Source organism: Phaseolus vulgaris, chromosome 4 (assembly GCF_051622355.1).
Source record: "Phaseolus vulgaris cultivar YP4 chromosome 4, ASM5162235v1, whole genome shotgun sequence".
NCBI classification, from domain to species: Eukaryota; Viridiplantae; Streptophyta; class Magnoliopsida; order Fabales; family Fabaceae; genus Phaseolus; species Phaseolus vulgaris.
In genome coordinates this window covers 13631393-13652996 of record NC_143501.1, presented here as the reverse complement: position 1 = coordinate 13652996, position 21604 = coordinate 13631393, and the positions used below count along the sequence as shown (strand labels likewise).

General features: G+C 36.2%; 1 protein-coding gene across 1 annotated transcript; it reads right to left on the bottom strand.

Annotated features, from left to right (window-relative positions):
- Positions 1 to 850: 850 nt before the first annotated feature.
- On the bottom strand, positions 851 to 16886 carry FIP2 (potassium channel tetramerization domain-containing protein / pentapeptide repeat-containing protein). The gene is made up of 11 exons (XM_068646260.2): positions 16642 to 16886; positions 16447 to 16553; positions 15615 to 15749; positions 12191 to 12346; positions 11979 to 12062; positions 11531 to 11577; positions 11380 to 11453; positions 6295 to 6353; positions 2828 to 2887; positions 1902 to 1982; positions 851 to 1236 (listed from the first exon to the last, which is right to left on the bottom strand). Exons 1-11 carry the CDS (start codon positions 16688 to 16690, stop codon positions 1183 to 1185), a joined length of 906 nt encoding a protein of 301 aa, XP_068502361.1. The 5' UTR covers positions 16691 to 16886; the 3' UTR covers positions 851 to 1182.
- Positions 16887 to 21604: the final 4718 nt, after the last annotated feature.

Genomic DNA, 21604 nt, shown 5'->3' with positions numbered 1-21604 from the left:
ATACTTTTTACATGTTTTATACAAGACATTTATTTTGTACATCTTAAAATTGTTCTCTGCTCTTAATTTTAAGGATGATGGCTTGGAAAGTGAGAATTGTCCTCCATCAATAAGTGTGATAGAATTGTTAGTGATTATAGGATTGAACATAACTTGTTTCCAAAGAAAAACTAGTATAATTCATATTATTTTCACTCATCTCTTAGAACCTATATTTCAAGTGAATTTATATTGCATGGATACCAAAGATCGAAGAACATTACAAATAACATTTTTTTCAACTAAACCTTTTGAAGTACTAGTTGATTTAAGGTTAGTTTTAATTTATTTGTAAAAAATATTAAAATCTTTAAAAGTTGAATGCATCCCCTCTTACTCAATCCATACTTCTAACTAGAGATTAATGATGAATTTGAAAATAAGTACTAATTAGATTTAGAGAAAATAACATATAACCTATAATATACTACAATGAGAAGTATTTTATATAATGAGATTTTCATTTGAGAGAAAGTATTTATTAATTCATTTGTGAAAGATCGAAGATTTAAAAGAATAAAAATTTACAAAAAAATTGTAAACAATAAATCTATGATTTAAATATCTATTTATTTCTAAAATATAATCGGATGCAACTTTTAATCTCTATAGAGTTCCTTTCCGCTATCAAAGATTTTGTTTTAATCTATGAGATATTTTTCAAAATAATATATCAAAAAGACTAGCAAATTAATAGTTTTTAAAAAACTAAAAACAAAATAGAAGTATATTTCAAAGATCAACAATATATTTAAGTTCAAATCTCTAATGATGTGTACAAATCCAAAAAATTAGCCAAAAACTTCATTCATACATGACCATGCAAGGCAATCACAATTTCATAAATACGAGCTTTTTATCAGCCATGCGCTGTACACAAGATAGTTCACATAATATAAATAGTAATATTCTGGGTACTTAGGAAAAGCCAAAAACCAGAATCAATACAAAATATGAACAACAGCCTAAACGGCTTCATCTCACAATATCAGCACACAGAACACAAATATCAACCTCACAAAGCAGCACTAATACTTACGCATATTTACCAGATAACTTTCAAATTCCCAAGTTCACTCATCTAGTATTGACATTTTATAGCCATATTCCAAATTCCCTTTTTTTTAATTTTCTGCACAAATATTATCTGATTGCTCCAAGCAAATTGGCACCATCAAGCCTCGCACCTTCCAATTGCTGAGTAACATAAAAAGGAAGAAGAAAATGTGTTTAACTTATGTACTTTTGAACAGAAAAATATACTCGCCATAATTTTCCACCCACTCTAACCATACGGAGCTAACAAAAGAAGCATTAAAACAATGGGAATTTGAAAACCACAAATCTGATCTAGCAAGGTATTTATTCCATTGCCTAAAATTTGTCATTTTGACTACAGTTATTAGTTTTATGTTGGAAACAACAGATCATATAGAAGTTCTCCATGATGTGTGATTCAGTTTCCCATACTTGGTAAATAAACTCTGGTTCAGCCAAGTGTCCACTGATCAACAAGAATGGTTAGTGTGGAACACACTTGAATAACATAGCAGCCAGCCACCTTGAACTGAAATGCTTATATGTTCAGTTCAGTTTCATTTAAATTACATTTTCAAAATCAGTTGTTTACATTTTAGAGGCATCCATCAGTTATTGGCAACAGCAGCACAACAAAATATAGTACAAACATTCCCCACTCCAATTCATATCATTGGACTTGGACATTAGAATTTTCAAAGGAGCAATGTCAGGACCATAACAGATGAATTAGTTAAATGGAAAATATTGATTAGCCAATCTACAATATCATAAATAGCAAAGAAACTCATAAGAATTACGAAAAATGCAGCTAATTAACATACCGTATGTCGAAGATTTAGATGACTGAGATAAGCTCGTTGAAGGTTTGCACCCTTCAAGTTAGCGTTGTACAGTTTTGCCCCCTAGAAAAAAAAAAGGGAATTGATATTAAAGTAGACCAAAATAAGATTTAACATTTCATTTCACCCAGCCATGAACTTATTTGAAAAAAGAAAATGAACTGAAAATCAGTAATAATTTAGTAAATTAAACTGACAAACTTATAGGAAGCAAGGTATCAAATGTGGGAAATGACTAAACTGGTATTGATATTTGTATCTTATCAGAGAGGGATATGAGAAAATCCAACAGACAGATAAAATGACTAGACTGAAACAATCTCCTTACAAATAGGAAATATCCACTACGCAAGTAAAACAAAAAAGAAAGCAAACTCTCTTACTACACAACCACTGACAACATGATTTATGGGCCTAACACAGACCCTTATGTTTAATAAAATTACATTTTATTTCTAAATTTAAATACTCCACAAACACTTGAGAATGAAAATATGATAAAGAATGCTTAAGAGATTGATTCATATCTTAACTAATTCATGTATTTTATAAGGGCTCTGTGTATCTTTGATGTTAGGACCAAGGTTATGCAAGAATCATGCAGTTGGGGACAAAAGGGGGTGAGAGAAAATGGGTATAAATGGAGAGAGCTTAACCAAATGAAAGGGGGATTATTATTGGAGGGTTTGAGTGATGACTTTGAGTATTGATAGGAAGTTAAAAGGCATCTATTTGGGCGTAGAAAGGCCAATCTATAGGGTGATACACTCTAGATTAGCATTGGTTAGGCTACCCTCATGCTTTTGAGAAAATAGTGGATAAATCACCTACACCTTTTTTCTTATGTAGTGTAAAACCATCTTTGAGCCTATTATATATGTTCATAATACAGGTCCAGAGCATTTTACCTTCAAGTTAGCTCCTTCCAAAACGGCTCCCTCTAGATTGGCATTGGTAAGATCTGCATTCTGTTAAGTTAAAAAAGACACTGATTAATTATTATCACATACTTTTAATCAAGACACGACATTAAAGCTGCTTTTATCAAGATTCAAGATAAAACCCATCTCTAAAAATAAAAAATATCCATCTGTTAAAATATATTATAACGAAAACTACCATTTGCCACTAAAACCTTGACAACTAAAGAGAGCACATACACAACAGATTTAAATATAATTAAGCTTAGTCCATCACTTGCTTGATTTATAAACAATTCCAATTTTTTTCATAACTCAGAAATCCTAAAGCTGCCTTATATTAACCATCCTTGAATACAATTGTCTATGTGGGTATAAATAATAATTCATACATTTTGGCTTTTGGGCACGCATGACAGTAATAGGATATGCAGTTACAGATTCATTTCAATCCATAGTTTCTACAAATACGATGCATTTTTCATAAATGCCCTTCTGATTATGAAGAGAGAAATAGAGGGAATGGAAAGAGAGAATAAACAAAGTGAAACAAAAAAAAAAATTAGTAAGAAATAAAACTGAATATTTAGTCTAGTAGAGTAGAAATTGGTAGAGTTTTTTGAAAGTTGTGTAATTTGGTTGATTTGATAGGAGACAATGAGAAATATAGAGATTAGTAGAATCAAGCGAGAAATAGTACAAGTGGGTACTAAAAAAATTTTAAATTAATTCTTCTCTTTTAGCTTCTCACCAAACATACCACATTAATTCTCTCCTTCAACTCAATCAAACAAGCCAAAAATGTAATGATTTGCATCTCTTATATTGACCTAATCTTCTTTTAAATCCCTAATCAAACCCCATCATGATAACAATTCTTTTCAAACTAATAAATTGGGTAAATAGTTGGTTCGGTACAATAAATATTGACATATTTCGTTTTTAGTATAATGAGAGAAAAAAACTAAAGTCTAAGCGCAATTTTTTTAATCCTGTTAGTTTTGTTTGAATTTTATTAATGGTTGAGATAATTGAACACGTGTTTGGTCTTTAATAATTGTAACACATGTTTATTAGATGGAAAATTAACATTAATATGCAACTAACCTTGAAGGGAGTCTTTTACACTTTTCATTTTGCTTTGTAAATTTAAAATTCTTGGTGACTCCTTCAAGATTAATTGTATATTAACATTATTTTTCTTTTTAATAAACACACATAACAATTACTAAAGATCAAACACGTGTTCAATTACCTCAACCATTAATGGAGTTTAAACAAAACTAATAAATTAAAGTTTTTGTACTAAGATTGTACTTTCTTTTTTTCTTATTGTACTAAAAACAATATATAACAATACATATAGTACTAAATCGACTATTTACCAAATAAAATTATACTAAGGGTCAACTTCTCTCGCAGTTCATCCCTCGAAACTTAATTCATCAAAGCATTAGAGATGATAAAAAGTCACACCAGTATTCAACATTAATAGAAATTGGAGACTAAGAGGTAGTAGAAACTTGGAATACAACTTCATGATAATGGATTTTGTTTTAAAAAAATATTGATGGTCCTTCCTTGCACAAATTCTGCTTGACAAGAGAAAATTGACTAGGCTGAGTGGGGTAGCAGAAAAATAGAAATTTAAGTGACTTCTCTATTATTTCTAGATTTTGATAGAACATAAGTAGAAGAGACAACATTGAATTTTGTTGAATGTAACTAATATATTGGCCTTGGCCTATCTTGTATTTTGTTTGTAATAGACATTAAGAGAGATTTTTTTGTCACTTCATATATCTCAATATGATATTTAGAGCCTAAACTAGATTGTGCCTTCCCGATGGACCCATTGTTCTTAGTGCAAAAGTTTTTCAAAAATTGTGTTTCATTCCAATTTTATGCCTCCTTCACCACTCCTTTGTCGCTCTCTTTGCTCCTTCTACCATCATCCGCCGTCGAAGTCACCACCACCGTTCTTCCTCACAACACCACCATTTGATCCCTCACACACAAGAGGCATGTTGGACACGTTCTTCTCACAAATTCGCAAGCCACCATGCGTGGTGGCACGTGTGGCCTCCTTTCCAGTTGCTATGTCCAATGTCGGTCTCGTTGTGTCCTCTTTCCCTCTGATCTTGCTTTTGTGATCAAATCCCGATTGATGTTTCTCACCCTATTTGGGGATGTTTTCTGTCTCCTGAAGTTGCTTTCTTTCTCCTATAGTGTGCAATGAGTTCTCCTAGTGGTGCTCGGTCTAATTCTTCCACTTTTAATGAATTTTTGCCTCCCACTTCCACTCCTGCTCAATAATTAGAGCAGCACCAACCTTTCTTCATGTTGATGGCTCTATATGGACTTCTCAAAGAGTATTCAATTGTTCATGATCAGATTTTGGGATCCCCAAATGTGTCCACTTTGACCTCTGCTTAATGCATCCTCTTGTGAGTACCATGCAAGTCATCCATTGAAATGCCTTTTTTTTATCACCGCCGCTCTTGCAAACTTGAGTCATCCCAAATGTCATCATTTGCACAAATACACCATACAATTGACCCGTGTCATGCATTGCATAGTCATCCTACCAAATTTGTTTTTTTGCCCAAACTGCTCCATCTCCATCCCGTGCTTTAGGCCCCACTCCATTTGATAGTTTGGATTCACTAACTACCTTCCATGAGTTCATGAAATGGTATGAGGAAAATCAAACATCTAGTTCAACTGCTTCTATTGCGTACGAATGCCCTTTGTTTGTTGGTCTTACTCAGTCCTGCTCTCTCGACCCTTGGGCCCTCGACTTTGCAGCCACAAATAATATCCCTGGTAATAAGTGTTTTATCTCTTCCCTTTCCACTTCCGATTTTTTACCATTTGTTACCATGGCTAATGGTTCTCGGGCCCTATCTCATAGTGTTGATATTGTTCATCTTTTCACTTCTCTCTTTACATTGACAATGTTCATTATGTCCCTAGATTGTCACTTTATCCAAGAAAGATTGCATTTGAAGACATCACCACAATTTGTTAACTCTTAATTACCAATAGGCATATATCTTCCCTTAATCATTATAGGGTCCAAGAATTGATTATATTTATAACAATCTTGGTTCATATGATTTATATGCACCAACTTGAGAGGGAGTTTTAAATGTAAATATATGGGCCTTGGCCCATTTCTTTATATCTTCTTTGTATTTGAGACACATATATACATGCTCCTTTGTTGTAATAGATATAGAGAGAGATTATTTTTGTTTCTTCCACAATATATCTCAACAAAGTCATTGCAGTCGTTCCTCTTCTAGATAAAATGACAAAACAAGACATATAAGAAATATGTTTATTATTTAAAAAATGGTAAACTCAGATGAAACTCACATATAAGACCAAAATTGATTATATAAACAAAATTAATAATTGATTAGACAAGTAAAAAATTAAAGTTTGTGAACCTGTAGATGTGCTGTACGCAGATCTGCACCACAAAAGCTAGAATCTACTAAGCAAGCATCTGCAAAATAGCAGTTTCAAACAAACTAACTTCATTTCCAAGTATATTTTCTGATATATCAATATAAGCAAATGCATGAACTTCTCATTACATTTTTATGTAACCAAGAGCATAAAGTAATCCAAATTGAAATATGATGAAGCCTAAAAACTATAAAGCAATATATGTTGGAAAGTCACCTAAATTGTGTTAAATCTAACTCCCCTTATTGAAGGCCTCTTTGGAGGATGCCTTAATTGCAGCCTTAGGTGGTGGTTTGGTTCCATATCAACTAGAGATATAACTTAAATATAGTTTATAATGTTTGGGCAGTCCTCACCTTCTAAGTTGATTTTAAGGGATTGAGTTTGATTCTTAACCTGAATTATATGATGATAAACTCTTTGATCTATTACTGGCCACCTACATTTGTTATGCTCTTGGCCGATATGTGTGACGGAGAGTGTTGGAAAACTATTTAAATTGCATCAACCCTAGCTTACCTTAGTTGATGCTTCCTTAATTGTAGCCTCAAGGATAGTGGTGGTTTAGTCCCATATGGACTAAAGATACAACTTAAACAAAGATTATAAAATGGTTTTGTGGGATTGACTTAGGCTCTTATGAGTGCATAAATGATAAAGACGAAAATGGGCAAGAACACATCATACCTAGATGAGTTACAAGAAGCATGTTAAGACAAGTTGTTCTTGATCAACAAAATATTTTCTCTTTCTTCCTTATTTTGTATTTCTTAAGACTAATAATTTGTAAGCTTTTATTTCTTTTGTTAAAGTGTAATTAGTAATTAGGTTTAAATGGGTCGTTTCAAGCCCAAATAGCTTGCATAAATTTTTTGGTAACACTTAATAGAAAAGGAAGGAAAATAATAAGGTCATATTTAGAGTCCTATGTACAGCACATAGCAGTTTTTCATTAAAGCCTATTTAAGATCAATTCTAACACTCCCCTTCAAGCTAGAGCATACAAATTGTATGTGTCAAGCTTGGAACAAATACATTCAATCTGAGGTCCTCTCAAGGATTTTATTAACGAATCTGTAAGTTGAGCATTGGATCTAACAAACTCAATACAATTTCCTTGGACAACAAATTTTCCAGAATAAAATGACAGTCAATTTATGTGTTTAGTCCTCTCATGGAACACTAGATTGGGAGCAATGTGGAAAGCAGCTTGTTATCACAATACATCTTCATCTAGTGAATCTCAAAAAAATATAACTCTTGGAGGGATTGTTTTACCCATACAAGCAAACAAGTGGAAATGTCATTGTCCTATACTTAGCTTCAGCAGTTGATCAGACAACTACATTTTGTTTCTTGCCTTTCCAAGAGATAATATTTCCTCCAACGAAAACACGGTGTCTTGTAGAGTGTTTGTCCATAGGAAAACTTGCCCAATCAGCATCACAATACCCAAAAATTTGAGTATTCCCTTTATTTGAATAAAAGTAGACCTTGTCCAGGAGCCTTTTCAAGGTATCTTAGAATACAAATGATAGCATTCCAATGATCAATACAAGGATTCTTCATGAACTGACGCAACACCAACTACAGAAGACAAATTTGGTCTAGTAATGGTAAGATAGAAAAAGTTTTCCAACCAATCTTCTATATCTTTCTAGATCAGGAAAAGCTTCTCCCAGTTCCGCCATTAATTTATGATTTGGATTCATAGGACTATCCACTAGTTCACAATCAACCATACCTATCTCTTTTAGGATGTGTAGAGCATATTTTCTTTTAGAAATTACAGAAAACCTTCCTTTCATTGGGCTACTTCAATGTTTAAAAAATATTTGAAACTTTGAATATCCTTTCTCTAAACATGAGTGCATAGGTGTTCCTTTAAGTGAGATTTTCTAGCAACATCATTCCCTGTCATGACTATATCATCAACATACATTATTAAGTACTCATTTTCCATGGGAGGTATGAGAATAGAAAACAGAATAATTTGTCTCACTCCAGTTCAGCCCAAAGGTTTGAACAATATGGCTGAACCTTCCAAACCATGCACGAGGAGATTGTTTGAGACCATAGAAAGTGATGCAATTTGACAACTAGACCCGACTCCCCCGAAAGAACAAACCTACGAGGTTTCTCCATGTAGACCTCTTCTTCTAGATCACCATGTCGAATGGCTTTTTTAATATCCAATTGATGAAGAGGCTAATAACAAATGGTTGCCATGGCAAGGAAAAGTCTGAGAGTAATCATTTTGGCTATCAAAGAGAAAGTATCACTATAATCTACCCATTAATCTAAGTGTATCTTTTGACCACCAATCGAGCTTTAAGGCAATCAACTTCACCATTAGGTCCAACTTTAATGGCATAGACCCAACAATAGCCAATTGTTTTCTTCCCATATGGAAGAGGAACTAACTCTCATGTACTGTTATGTTAAAGGGTCTACCTTTCAGAAATCATGGCTTGTCTCATCCAGGATGATGAAATGCTTTTTGTCACATTAATAAGAATAGTAATAGAAGATACAGAAGAAATAAAACAAAATAGGAAGGAGACAATTTCTAGTAGATAACAAAATTGTAAATAGGATGTGGATTACAAGTAGAGTGGGTATCTTTACAAATGGCAATGGGCCAACTCGAGTCATCATTATCGAGAGTCGTGGTATTAAGTAATGATTAAGAAGGACTTGTGAAAGAGGATTCACTTTGGGCATTAGACTAGTCATTTGGTTTCTACATTGATAGGTAATAAGAGGTGGTGACGATGTTTCAGGTGGATTTTGTATGGAATTTTGGGTCTCAAGAGCATGAGGAACAAAAACTCAACTAAAGGCACAAGTATAGGACATGTTGGAGAGAACTAATATCTTGTGTAAAAGGTGGGAAGAAAGGAGTTGGTTCAAACAAAGTGGCCCTAGCAAACATATTAATACCTCTTGGTTTCAGGAAAAACGTCGATATTCTTTCTGGAAATAGAATGGAGTAAGGAACTTTATTATCAAGTGAAGAAAAAGGCATTTTGTTAGTAAGAAAACAAGTAGTTAGGATTGCATCACCCTAATGATGAATAGGCATATTTGCACTAAGCAATAAGGTACAAGCAATTTCAACCAAGTGTGTACTTTTTCTTTCTATTATACATTTTGCTATGGTGTGTTATGACAAGTAGACTGATGTAACATTTCATGTGAGCTTAAGAGTAGAGGAATCAGAGGAAAAGTATTTTTAGCATTTTCGCTTCATAAAATTTTTATTACTTTCCCAACCTGATCTTTTATTTCATTAAGGAAAAACAAAGATAGACAAAAGTTTAGAACAATCTTTCATTAGATAAATCAAAGTACATCTAGAAAACTCATCAATGAAAGTAACAAAATATCTAAAACCAAAAGATGAGACAAAGCTTGACCCCAAATTTTAGAATGGATGATAGAAAAAGCAGAGTTACATCTAAATTCAAAATGTCTAGGAAATGAAGATCTAATATGTTTTCCTACTTTGACATTATTCACACTCTAAAGCTTGAAGTCTACTAGGTTTTGGAGCCATCCTCTCTTTAATTTTGACAAGTGAGGATGACCTAAGCATTCATGTAGCAGTTTAGGAGATGAAGATGCAGCACAAGACACAAATAAGGTAGTATAGACTCTAGATTCATGTGCTTGGAATCTTATCTTGAGCTTTTAGAAGTAAAGTGGTGATTCTTCAAGAAGCTTATCAACAAGATGAAATTTACTCCATCTTCAAGTGGCACTCTTTTTCATTCCTGTAAGTATCTCCATCCTTTTCTTTCTTTAATCTTGTTTACTTGTCTTGTGTATTTGTTTTCATTCTATCTTCTACTGAATAGCCAATCGTATGTCTACTATTCCTTCTTGTGTGGTGTGTTTATCCTTAAGTATCTTTGTTCTTTGTTGTTTGTATAAACTAATTCAAAATCCAAAACAAGTTCTAATTCAAGCTAAAACATAAGTTGAACCTTATCAGGCTCTAACTCCAAATTCTAATAAAAAAAAGTTGGACTTGGTTTGGTATTTTGCATGCTGGATTTATTTACTATTTGTTCACAATACACAAATACTAAAAATATTAATATGAAGGCAGACTACATTGCCACAGTGAACTGGATATAATTAATATTTTATCTTCTCTTTTTCTTGAGTTCATCATTCTCACATCCCAAATATCATAATCAAACTTCTTTAAATTATAATTGATATTGAATGGGGACAAGTCAATTCTGTCATTCTTACAAAATTAAGATGGCATATTTGTTGTGTCAACCATCTAATTTTGCTAAGGAATCATATGCTCTCTGTCAGAATAGCAGTAAATTGTGGTCTCAAAGCTCACAGCTGTTGCTGATCTGTCCATCTGTTAACCCCCCATCTGTTAACCGACAGCAAGCCACTAAGTATTTAATATAAGATATAGCTTGCTCAGCAAGACACCATATGTAAATTCTCTGTATCAATTTTCTCTTTATTGAAAAAATTGGATTTTCAGCGGATGTCTTGATGGGCTGCATAATAAATTCTAAACTTAAGTTGTGAAAAGTAGGGTGGAATCAAAGGGCTTTTGGTGGGAGTAGATGGAATATAAAGATTGCAAGATTTTATAAGAAAGTTAGCAATATTGTAGACATGAAAACAATATTTAGGTATAGAAAATAGGGAATTACATATGACCACAAATTGCACAGTGGGGTATCTTGGAATCAGTTCGAATAGGATTTAAGTTAGGTTCATGAATATAAAAAAAAGTATCAAAATTTGTCATGGCAAAGTGTGCTTAAAAACATAAAGGAAAACTCTACTAGAAAGTTAATAAGATTATGACATGACAGTGCTTAATGAATGTTGCAACATAATGTGGTTCAAATGATATTGTGATGCTTTGATATAGCCCATGGATTGATCAACGTAGCCAACTCCACATAGTGCAGAAAGGCTTGGTTGTGTTGTTGTTTGTATTGGTAATAACACAGGTATTGATTTCAGATATGAGAATTGATAAAAACTAAGAAGCATATAAACATAAAATACTTCCAGACCTTGTAGATTTGCACTCTGAAGGCATGCACCAGCCAATAAAGCACCACGAAGGTTTGCCCCAGTAAATTCACATCTTCCCTAGGCAAGAGTAAGCAATTTAGAGGCCTGAAAGTATGTGTGCAATTGAATGTAGTGTTCTGAGTAACTTACTCACGCAAAGTTGCATTCAGAAAAATGGAGGCCTCAGCATCAACATCCTATAAAGTTACACAGGCACATGATAAATTTATAAATTAAAATTAAATCTATATGAAGTGATTAATAATAGCCGAAATGTACATTTTTCTAACTAAACAAGATAAGCATGTAATTTCACGACTTTTAAAAAGTTATCAAGAAAAAATGTGGTGATTATGAAAACAAAACAATATTTTGCCCAACTTTGTACTATAAATAATTTATATTGTGAAGTTAAAGATGGATATTATTTGTCTGGTCATTTAAAGTGGGATTTTGTTGTTCTCAAGCAAATCAAAGAAAACTTTACCGGTCATTAAATAAGGATTTTATTTCAGGTCCAATTTGCAATGTCCAAATACGCAGATCTACTTTCCAAATTATTATCCCAAGTATTGAGTCTGCACAGAACCATACTTACTCGAAACTTTGCACATTGAAGGTTTGCTCGTGGAAAGAACACTTTTTTAAGACAAGCATGGCTGAAATCCACATATGATAAATCCTGAAAATCCATAATCAAATGATCAAGAACATGGTATCACGATACCAGACATATTATCCAGAAACACATGACAGCTTTATAAGTAAACTAAGATACTGCTAAAAAACATTGTTGGTCCAAGATATTACCAGTTTAGAGAGGTCAAGGCCAGAAAGATTAACCCCTCGAAACCTTACTTTCTCAGATTGTATACACTTGATGATGTCTGTACGTGTCAACTCTGTATGGAACTCATCAACTTCCTTCCTTTTATTAAGGACAGCGTGTATTTCCTCTATAAGCCCCTGAGGTTAACCATGTGATCACAAGTTATAGGGTTTTAAAACAGACTGAAGTTTCAGTTCCTTTTCCAAGTGCTAAAGTAATTGCGACTAATCTAGGCAGAAGGAATATGACAGAGTTCAAGTTTGACATATATATATACACACACACACAAAGTATATGCAAAAATAAAGAATTATTTTATTTGTTATAATTATAGAAATAAGAGTTAATCATATAAATCAGGAATATTGTTATAAATATAAGAATAATGACTTGATCTTATACAATCGGGAATACCTAGATTGTATATGTATTATTAGAAATTTTATTATTTATTTCCACATCATATATCATATATTTTCTATTTCTTGTATTGGTTTCTTCTTCTAAATATAAATAAAGCATTCATGTTATCTCAAAAACATATTGTTTCATCTTAATGTTTTGTCTTCCCCGTAGTTTAACATAGTATATAAATATTAAGAAGTAGATTTAAACCTAACTCAATCTTATAAAACCAGCTCATAATGTTAAGTTTGCACTCACTTGTATACTATGAAACATTCTTATCTCTAGTCGATCAGGGATCTCCAACACACCCACTTCACGCCAAGACCTGCCAACTCGTGTGTGGGGCTATATAATGGATGGTCCGATAACAGCCTAATAACGGGTGGCCTGATCAACCCAACAAACTTTTGCTATGATAGACTCTATATGGCTCTGATACCATATTAAAAAGTGAACTTTAAGTCTAACTCAACCTTATAAAACCGGCTCATAAGGTGAGGTTTACACTCACTTATATACTATGAAAAATTCTTATTTTTTAGTCAATGTAGGATCTCCAACAAGACTTTTTTAAAACAATGTTGGCCCCAATAGACCCAATATCTCTGGAGCCTTTTTTATTTTGTGAACCTTTCTCCCAGGTTCACGTTCATTGTTCTGATGCCCTCTTCTTTAGTTTTTTATTTACTTTTTTACCCCCAACTTTCCAAAAAAAGATCTTCCAATACCAGATCAACCGCCAAAACAAATTCTCTCATCTTTTCTAACCATATTGTTAGTATTGAGAAGATGAAGGGGTCTAACTATTCCCCTTGGGTTTCCGAAATCGGGTTATGGTTAAGTGGGTTAGGCTACAAATCCATCTCACTAGTGCTGAATTTTTTCCTAGAGAGCACCATGAACAATGGATAAATATTGATGTTCAACTCTAGTATTATTAAATGCACCACCCACAACTCACTCAAACCTATTTTTCATCCCCATGAGACGTGTGCATCAATTTAGAGTGAGGTTGCTGCCCTATATACCAATGATATACAATTCAACCCTTCCTTCTTGTGTATTTGACCAATTTTCACATATTTGTTTTCTTATAAAAATAGTGGTTATGGGAGACATTGTAAGGGAAAAGGTACATATTGCCACATTTGAAGGAAAAGGTGATCACGAAGCATATTGTGTTTAATTTTGAGATAATTATTATGAACATGAAAAAGTTGTGTTTTTCAAAAATTATAGGTTATGCTTCTAATTGGTGGAAGCAAAAAGAATGTGATATTGCAATTGGTACCACCAATTAATGCATGCAATGTTTTGAAGACTAACATGAGGAAGAAATTATTTCTTCCTTGCTATGAAAAGGAGAAAGAAAGGAGAGAAAAGACATGAAAGAATTTGATGAAAAAGAGAAAAATAAGGAAGAATTTATAGCAAAAGAGAGGAAAAGTCAAAAAGAGAATATCAAGAAAGGAGAAAAAGAAAGCTTAGGAGCAAGTTATAATTTCTTTCAAATCAACCTAACACACTCAATGGCTTAGGACAGGTTTGGAGCAAATTTATTCCTACTTCTATTTCTTTTCTTGTTTAGCATAAATTTCATAACAAGTTGCATGTGGATGATAACTTGATCAAGCATTGAATGGTCAGTGTTTCTTGTTGTCAAATTTGTTGTGGTGCTACTAAAACTACACAACACTTGTGTTTTAAATGCACCTTTGCAAAGCATCTTTGGGTCAAGCTTAGCACCTCGTTCTAGTGCCACATAGCTATTGATTCTATCTATTACATTCTTTGTTTCTTGCAAAGATCATGGAATAGTCAAGCCAAGACTTTCTTTGTTGTTATGAAAGCTATATGGACAACCATATCCTATGAAAAAATTGAAAACATGATTTATGTTGAGGTCAATCAGGTTGGGAATTGTTGTACTAGTTGTATGAAGTACAACATGCAAGAGCTCGTTATTCTTAAAAGTTTTGGCATAGATATACATCCTATGAAGGATGCACCCGGCTTGCTCCTCCTTGTCATTGGTTTGAATGCAATATTAATGGGGCAGCTAAAGGTTCTCCAAGTACATTTGGTTCTAGGTGTACTTTTAGAGATCATCATGCTTCCCATGTGGGTTGTTTCTTTTAATATCTTGGTGATCATAATGGCTTTTAGGCAGAGGTGATGGGTGTGATTCTTGCTATGTAAGTTGCCATCTCCAAAGGTTGGACTATCTCTAGATTGAGTGTGATTCTCAACTTTTTATATGAAGTTTGGTCCAATACTTCTATTGTTTTTTGGGATTTTTGTATTATATTGATGAATCGTTTTGTAAATAGTAATAATATGTATATTCATTTTTTGAATATTTTCAAAAGGGTAAATTCAATCGTTAAAGTCGAATTTTTCATTGAAAAAAAAAATCTTTAAAGGATCTGAATACTAAAAGAAAAGTAGTTATTAAAAAAATACAAAAACTGAAAAAAGAAGAAAAGAAAAAGAAGACCTTGTAATTTCAGAGACAAATATTGATTCGACCAAAACAATTTCTGATAGTAAAAGAATAGAATTCGGAAAAAAAAATCAATGTGTTGATAAACCAGTTGAGTTTGAAACTAGATCTCACGGTTATACTTTGTGGGCTAATGTTCTAGCTTCATTTGTTCTGAGTTTTTCAAGGATAGCTTTCAGATTAGTGGGTCAGGTTTGGTCCGTCCACTATTTTTTGTGTATTTTCCTTTCTTATAATATTATGAGGTGCTACATACAATTGATGTTCGATGTGGTGCCAACATAATTGGGATAACAAACAGTATAGTGATGCCTTAACCCTCTCCTTTTTATTAACAAAAACTTGGCATGGTTTTAAATTCACAATTGCAATCAGAATATTGCAGTTTCAAAGCGCAACTCTAATTTAAACCATGTAACCTAAAAGGGTATATATTTCAGGTTCAAAAGCAAATTGATAGCAATCATATTCTAATAAAACAGAATAGTGCTTACAAGTAGCTGATAGTACTCAGCTTCCCTTAACAATTCTGAGTACTGAGATTCTTCGAGAGTAGGAACCACAGCATCCCTTAACCAATTGAGAATGTGCCGAAAGTGTTTACCATCCCTGTCAACAAACACATACCCCTGCATCCATCGCCACATACCACATCAATCCATAACTAAAATCAGATACACAATTAGACAAACACGACATGTTTGGGGAACCTTTCTTCTTGAATTCAGATGTATTTTATCAAAAAAAAAAAGGATATATTCGTAAAATAAACTGGATAAATTGTGTTATAGAATAAACTGGATGTTTGGAACTTCAGCTGGAATTTAGTGCTTTCCCAAAAAAAAAAACTTGTTTTTACGAATTGGAAAAATTAGTAGTTTGTGATTATTTTCTAACAGTTTTCTCATTTTCTGCTTCATTTGCAAAAATACTATTTTTCTGAAGTAAAAGTTTATCTTTTTGTTGCATTCAAACGAAACTATTTATATTAAAAATACATTTCAGCATCCAAACAAAAAACATGATCTGATAATATTCAGTATTAATAATAACCGATTACACGTAAAACAACACCCTAGAGGTAAAATGCATTGGGCCTTTAAAATTATAGCCAAAATTGATTTGAATCGCTACATGTTAAAATACGGTAGATTCAGCCACTGATCCTGTATTCCATTTAAAGTTCACCAGGGACGAAACCCACTGCATTTTGACACGACGACCAAACCCATCAATTTTAAAACGTAGGGACTAAAACCAATCTTAACAAAATCTTGAGAACCTAAAACACATTTTAACTTAACAATAACAAGAAATTGCAATTGCCTTGTCAGAATCTTGGGTCAGAGTGTGGCGGCCACTAAACATGACGGCAAGCATTGAATCGGGCTCTCGCGTGAGAGTGTCGACGGTGGTGCAGAATTTCTTGCCTCCTGGGAATAAAATCGACGGAGGAAATGAAGGGAAATAGAGGGTGAGAAAACGGCAGGGTGTTGAGAGAGAAGGGGAAATAGAGGTTACCGATGTTGAGGCGAACGACGGAGGATAAATTGGATTGGAAGTCCTTCATTGTGGCAAAGTGAAGCGCAAAGGGAAACGGAGAAGCAGCACACAGAAGCAGACGCTACCGCCACTTTAGTGTGTGTAGTCGGAATGGAAAGGAATGAGACGATGGGTTCGTTGGATGATTAGAAGATGAAGAAGAGGTTGGAAGACAGAACATACAAAATGGGGATATTTTCTGATGTTTTTACTAATGTCTACCATCGCATCATAACTGCATGACATTGACCCCGTAAATTTTTAAATTCCCACTTTACCCTTATCGTATGCTAATGAAGCACTTTCCTACACTACATTTTTGTTGTTTCTTCTCTAAACACACTAACAATTTGAACTAACAATTTGAACTAAAATTATTGTTTGAAAAAAAATCATTATTTTGATTAATTGCTTAAAATAACAAAACATATAAGATGTGAGTTTTGTTAAAACAAAATATTATGCAAGACTCGAGATTTTGTCTGTCACACAATATATCACTACATAGTCATACTTTTATGTTTGATAATTTTATTTATCAGACAATATATCACTACATAGTTTTATTTTTATGTTTGATAAACATTTACATTGTCAAATAATTTTAAGCTAACATCGTACATCATGAATATTTATATGTTTATTTTATGTTGCAAGGAATGTTCATTCCTTACATTTGACAAGAGGATTCATCTCGAAGCTTATGTCATATCAACAATTATGAAAATCATCCAGCCTCAAAATTTTCACCTAAGAAGATAAATGAAAATTGAGTCTTACTAAAGAGATTGTAAAGTCGTTTCTTCTTCTTAGCCTTGTAAATATTGTGTAAAGTAGTTAGGAGGCATTGGGCCTTGTATTTTGGGTCAAAGTAGAGTAGGATGTAAATAGAAGAGAAAGAAAGGTGTAAAATAGTAAAAGAGTGATGCAAGGAAGGCATGAAGATCCACATGTCCTCTCCTCAATGGAGAGGATTTACACTGTACCGTCCCGTCCCCGGGCGTTGACCAAAGTCAAAGTCAAAGTCAACGTTTGTTACGACCCCTCAAGGGGGCCCAAGGGAAGAAAGTCAACAGGTTGACCGCTTAAGGCGTCGCCAGGTGTAGGCGTCACCAAGACAAGGCGTCGTCAAGACGAGGCGGCGCCAAGGTTAAGGCATTGACGGTGCCACCCCCCGATACCCATGGGAAGGAAAGACCGTGGAGGGGGCGACACCGTGAGAGGCCTCAGTACCTCAGAACAGTAACAAAGAGAAGAGAAAGGTGGCTTCAAGGTCATAGTTCTAGTACCAGTAGGGGGTAACCTGACTCGTGAAGTACCCACATCACCGCTGGGAGACCCTGGGACAGATACGACCCATGAGAGGGTCACGCCCAGGGGAGAACCACGTGCATGGTACGAGAGAAAGGTAGATACGCTCCCAGGGCGAGTGACTAGAGGTTGGGGCGCATGAGTTGGCACCCAGAAAGTCACCCCCTTTACGCTAGATGCATTCCAAGAAGGAGGACTTACACGATGGATTATCCCTAAGTTGGGTTACGATGCTGTAAGGCCCTCCACGAAGGCTAGCGATCGAGTCAGAAGAACACATAGCATAAAGCATTGAAACATCATGGTATATCAGTTTCCTTGAAAGTTTGCTAAGGTACGCATTAATTTAGTTTATGTTTCGAATGCTTTAAAGCACTTTAAATGTTTTAAACGTTTTAAACGCGTTGAACGTTTTTATACGCTTTAAATGCGCTTTAAGACGCTTTAAATGCTGGAGGTGTTTAAAAGGGGCTTTAGACGTTTGAGACGGGGATCCGAGCTTTGGACCTAATCCTCACAGTTTTACACACACAGAGAAACCCTAGTTGTCTGGTTGGCGCACCCACTATACGCACAGGCAGTTAGGGCAGAAAACACCAGTTGTTCAGTTACCCAGTTTTTGGACCACCTTCAGAACATCCAGTTACGATGTTCCGATACGGAGGTGCGTCCCTTTGATGTTTCTCGCTAGCTGACTTGATCGTCGGAGTGCAAACGGCCACAAGGGCGCCCCTTTGTCCACTTCTTTTCAAGTACTCACAGACGGAGCGGAGCGAAGGTGTCCTAGCTCGCGAGGACAAGCCACGCACAAAGACGCATCCGATCAACCGGCCATAACATTTGGCACCCACCGTGGGGCCCAATTTAAAACATCAGTCCCATCAAATGTACAGTTCACTAGTTCCAGCACTCAAGTTGCACGACAGTCGGGAAGGTTTCCATAAGCCACAAAAATGAGACACGCACGCGCTAGGAGTGAAGAGATGACCATGCAACAGCTCATGGGTATGATGCAGGGATTGCAAGAGGCAATGACAGCGTTAAGAGTGGAGCAAGAGCGCATGCAAGTGGAGCTCGTGGCATCTCAGACGAGAAATGATGAGCTCCACCGCACAAACGAGGAGCTGCGCCGTGGATGGCGCGATGTAGACGAGCCTGAGCTTGTCACTCCACAAAGAGAATTCTCGACGTCGTTCTCACAGACGATTTTGGAGACAATGATCCCCAACACATTCACGGGGCCCAAGGTAACGTTCACAGGGATGGAGGACCCTGAGGCACATCTCACTGCGTTCCACACGCAGATGATGCTGGTTGGCGGCTCCGATGCCGTAAGGAGCAAGCTCTTCATGTTGTTGAGACCACAGCTCTAACAGTGCCTGAGGAAAATCAAGCACACGAGATACCGGTCCATGGAGAAGTGCACACCCTTTCTGGTGGCTTTTCTGGAGGAGGGTCCACTGCCTCCCAGCGTAAGAGATATGTGAGGTTAGTGAATTTGGGCGCTAAGGAATTTTCGGATAACCCATGGGAGTCAGGCCTCGTTTTCACAAGGGCTGACCTACGGGATGTCGTCCCACATGAGAATGATCCCGTGGTCATTTCGGTCGTCACAGCTGGAAGGAAATTACATAGGGCTCTCGTCGACCAGGGTAGTTCCGCTGATGTCATGTTTTGGTCGACCTACAACAAGCTACAGTTATCCCCTGATTTATTGAGACCCTACACCGGATGCTTGTATGGATTCACAAACAACCCAGTAGAGGTGCGTGGCTATCTAGAGTTGAGGACAACGTTTACCGATGGAGCGGCGTCACGTACCGAGAGTATTCGGTACTTAGTTGTAAACGCCAATTCAGCCTACAACATCTTGTTGGGCAGACCAGCACTGAATAGGCTAAGGGCAGTGTCCTCCACTCACCATATCAAGATGAAGTTGTCAGATTTAAGCGACAAGATGTTTGTGATCAAGTCTGATCAGGAAGAAGCCCGAAGATGCTATGAGAATAGTTTAAAGACGAAGAGGGGGTACTTAGGGTATGGGAGCGCCCCTCTAGTACAAAGGGCGATGCCTAGGGAAGCACGTGTAGTTTAGAGCCCTCTTTAGTTACAAGTCAGTATGAAAAACACAGTTGTAAAGGGGACGCTCTTTTTCCCTTTCGGGGGTTTTTTAATAAGGTCACCCAGTAAAAAAGAAAAATCAAGTAAAACTTTGTTTCAGTTTTTCCCTCCCACGCGCTATAAGAGCAAGGATTAAGAAACAAAAGACAAAGACAAGGAATCGTCGAGAAAAGGCGTCGCCCAGGCAAGGAGTCACCAAGAAGAGGCGTCACCAAAATAAGTCGTCGCCCAGACAAGCATCCGCCAAGAAGAGGCGTTGTCAAGATAAGGCGTCGCCAGATAAGAGAGCTAGCGTCGAAATCAGAGCAAGTAAAGGGAGTACATACCCGCATGCAGGGATCAGAGATAACAGGTATGTTTAATATAAGTTGAAATCCGGGCGCCTAGTCCTTGAGCAGGGGTTAAGGGATTCCTTCGGGACGCCCCCTCCTCAGGTATGAATAGCTAACCCCGGTGTCAGATGTTAGACATGAGTTGAAATCCGGGTGCCTAGTCCCTGAGCAGAGGTTAAGGGATTCCTTCGAGACGCCCCCTCCTCAAGTATGAATAGCTAGCCCCAGTGTCTGATGTTTAGACACCTCGCAAGGAAGGGGCATGGGGCGTTTCCTTCGAGCGTGGGCATCAGACAGCAAGAAGTTTTGGAGCAGTGGAGAACCAAGTCGCCTTGGTGTTTTCAGACACCCTGAGAACGATACGGCGCTGCTACAGCAGGCCTCTCCTCGGGCGTGAACACCAAGCGCAAAGAGATAAGGGCTAAGTTGCCTTGGTGTTTTAGACACCTCATGGATGATACGACGCTATTGTATAGGTTTCTTCATGGACGTGGGCGCCAAAGCGTGACTTTTGTCACAGGTGTTTAGACACGCTGAGGACACCCAGAGCAGGTCTCTCCTCGAGCGTGGACACCCAATGCAGGTGAGATAAGCCCTCTGCGCCTTTGAGCGATGTTGAGGCCATAGAACAGATAAGTCATCCTCGCCCTCGAGCGACATTGAGGCACCAGAGATAAACAGATAAAGTCATCCTCGCCCTCGAGCGACGTTGAGGCACTAGAGAGAAACAGATAAAGTCATCCCTCGCCCTCGAACGACGTCGAGGCCTCATATGAACAGATACGCCCTCTGCGCCTTTGAGCGATGTTGAGGCCATAGAAGAGATCAAATCCTCCTTTGCCTTTGGGCAATGACGAGGCCAAGTGGAGTCTAAGTGAAAGATCGGGGGAGAGTATGCATCGCAACTCAGAAGGGAAGAGTAAGAGAGAAGGTCGCATGCTACCTAAAGAGCCATAATCAAAGCGTTGAAGAAATGTAGGGGTGATAACGCATTCCAGATAGTAAAGAAAGCAGGAGCGGATGAAAAAGCAAAAGAAGCTAAAAGTACACAAGTATGTAAAGACAAGTTTGAATAAGCATTCAAGCAAAATCAAGAGTTATAATTACAAATAAGTACAAATAATGTTTGTTGCTATTACAAAAAGAGGCTATTCCTCAAAGGCCTCCAAAGGCACAAT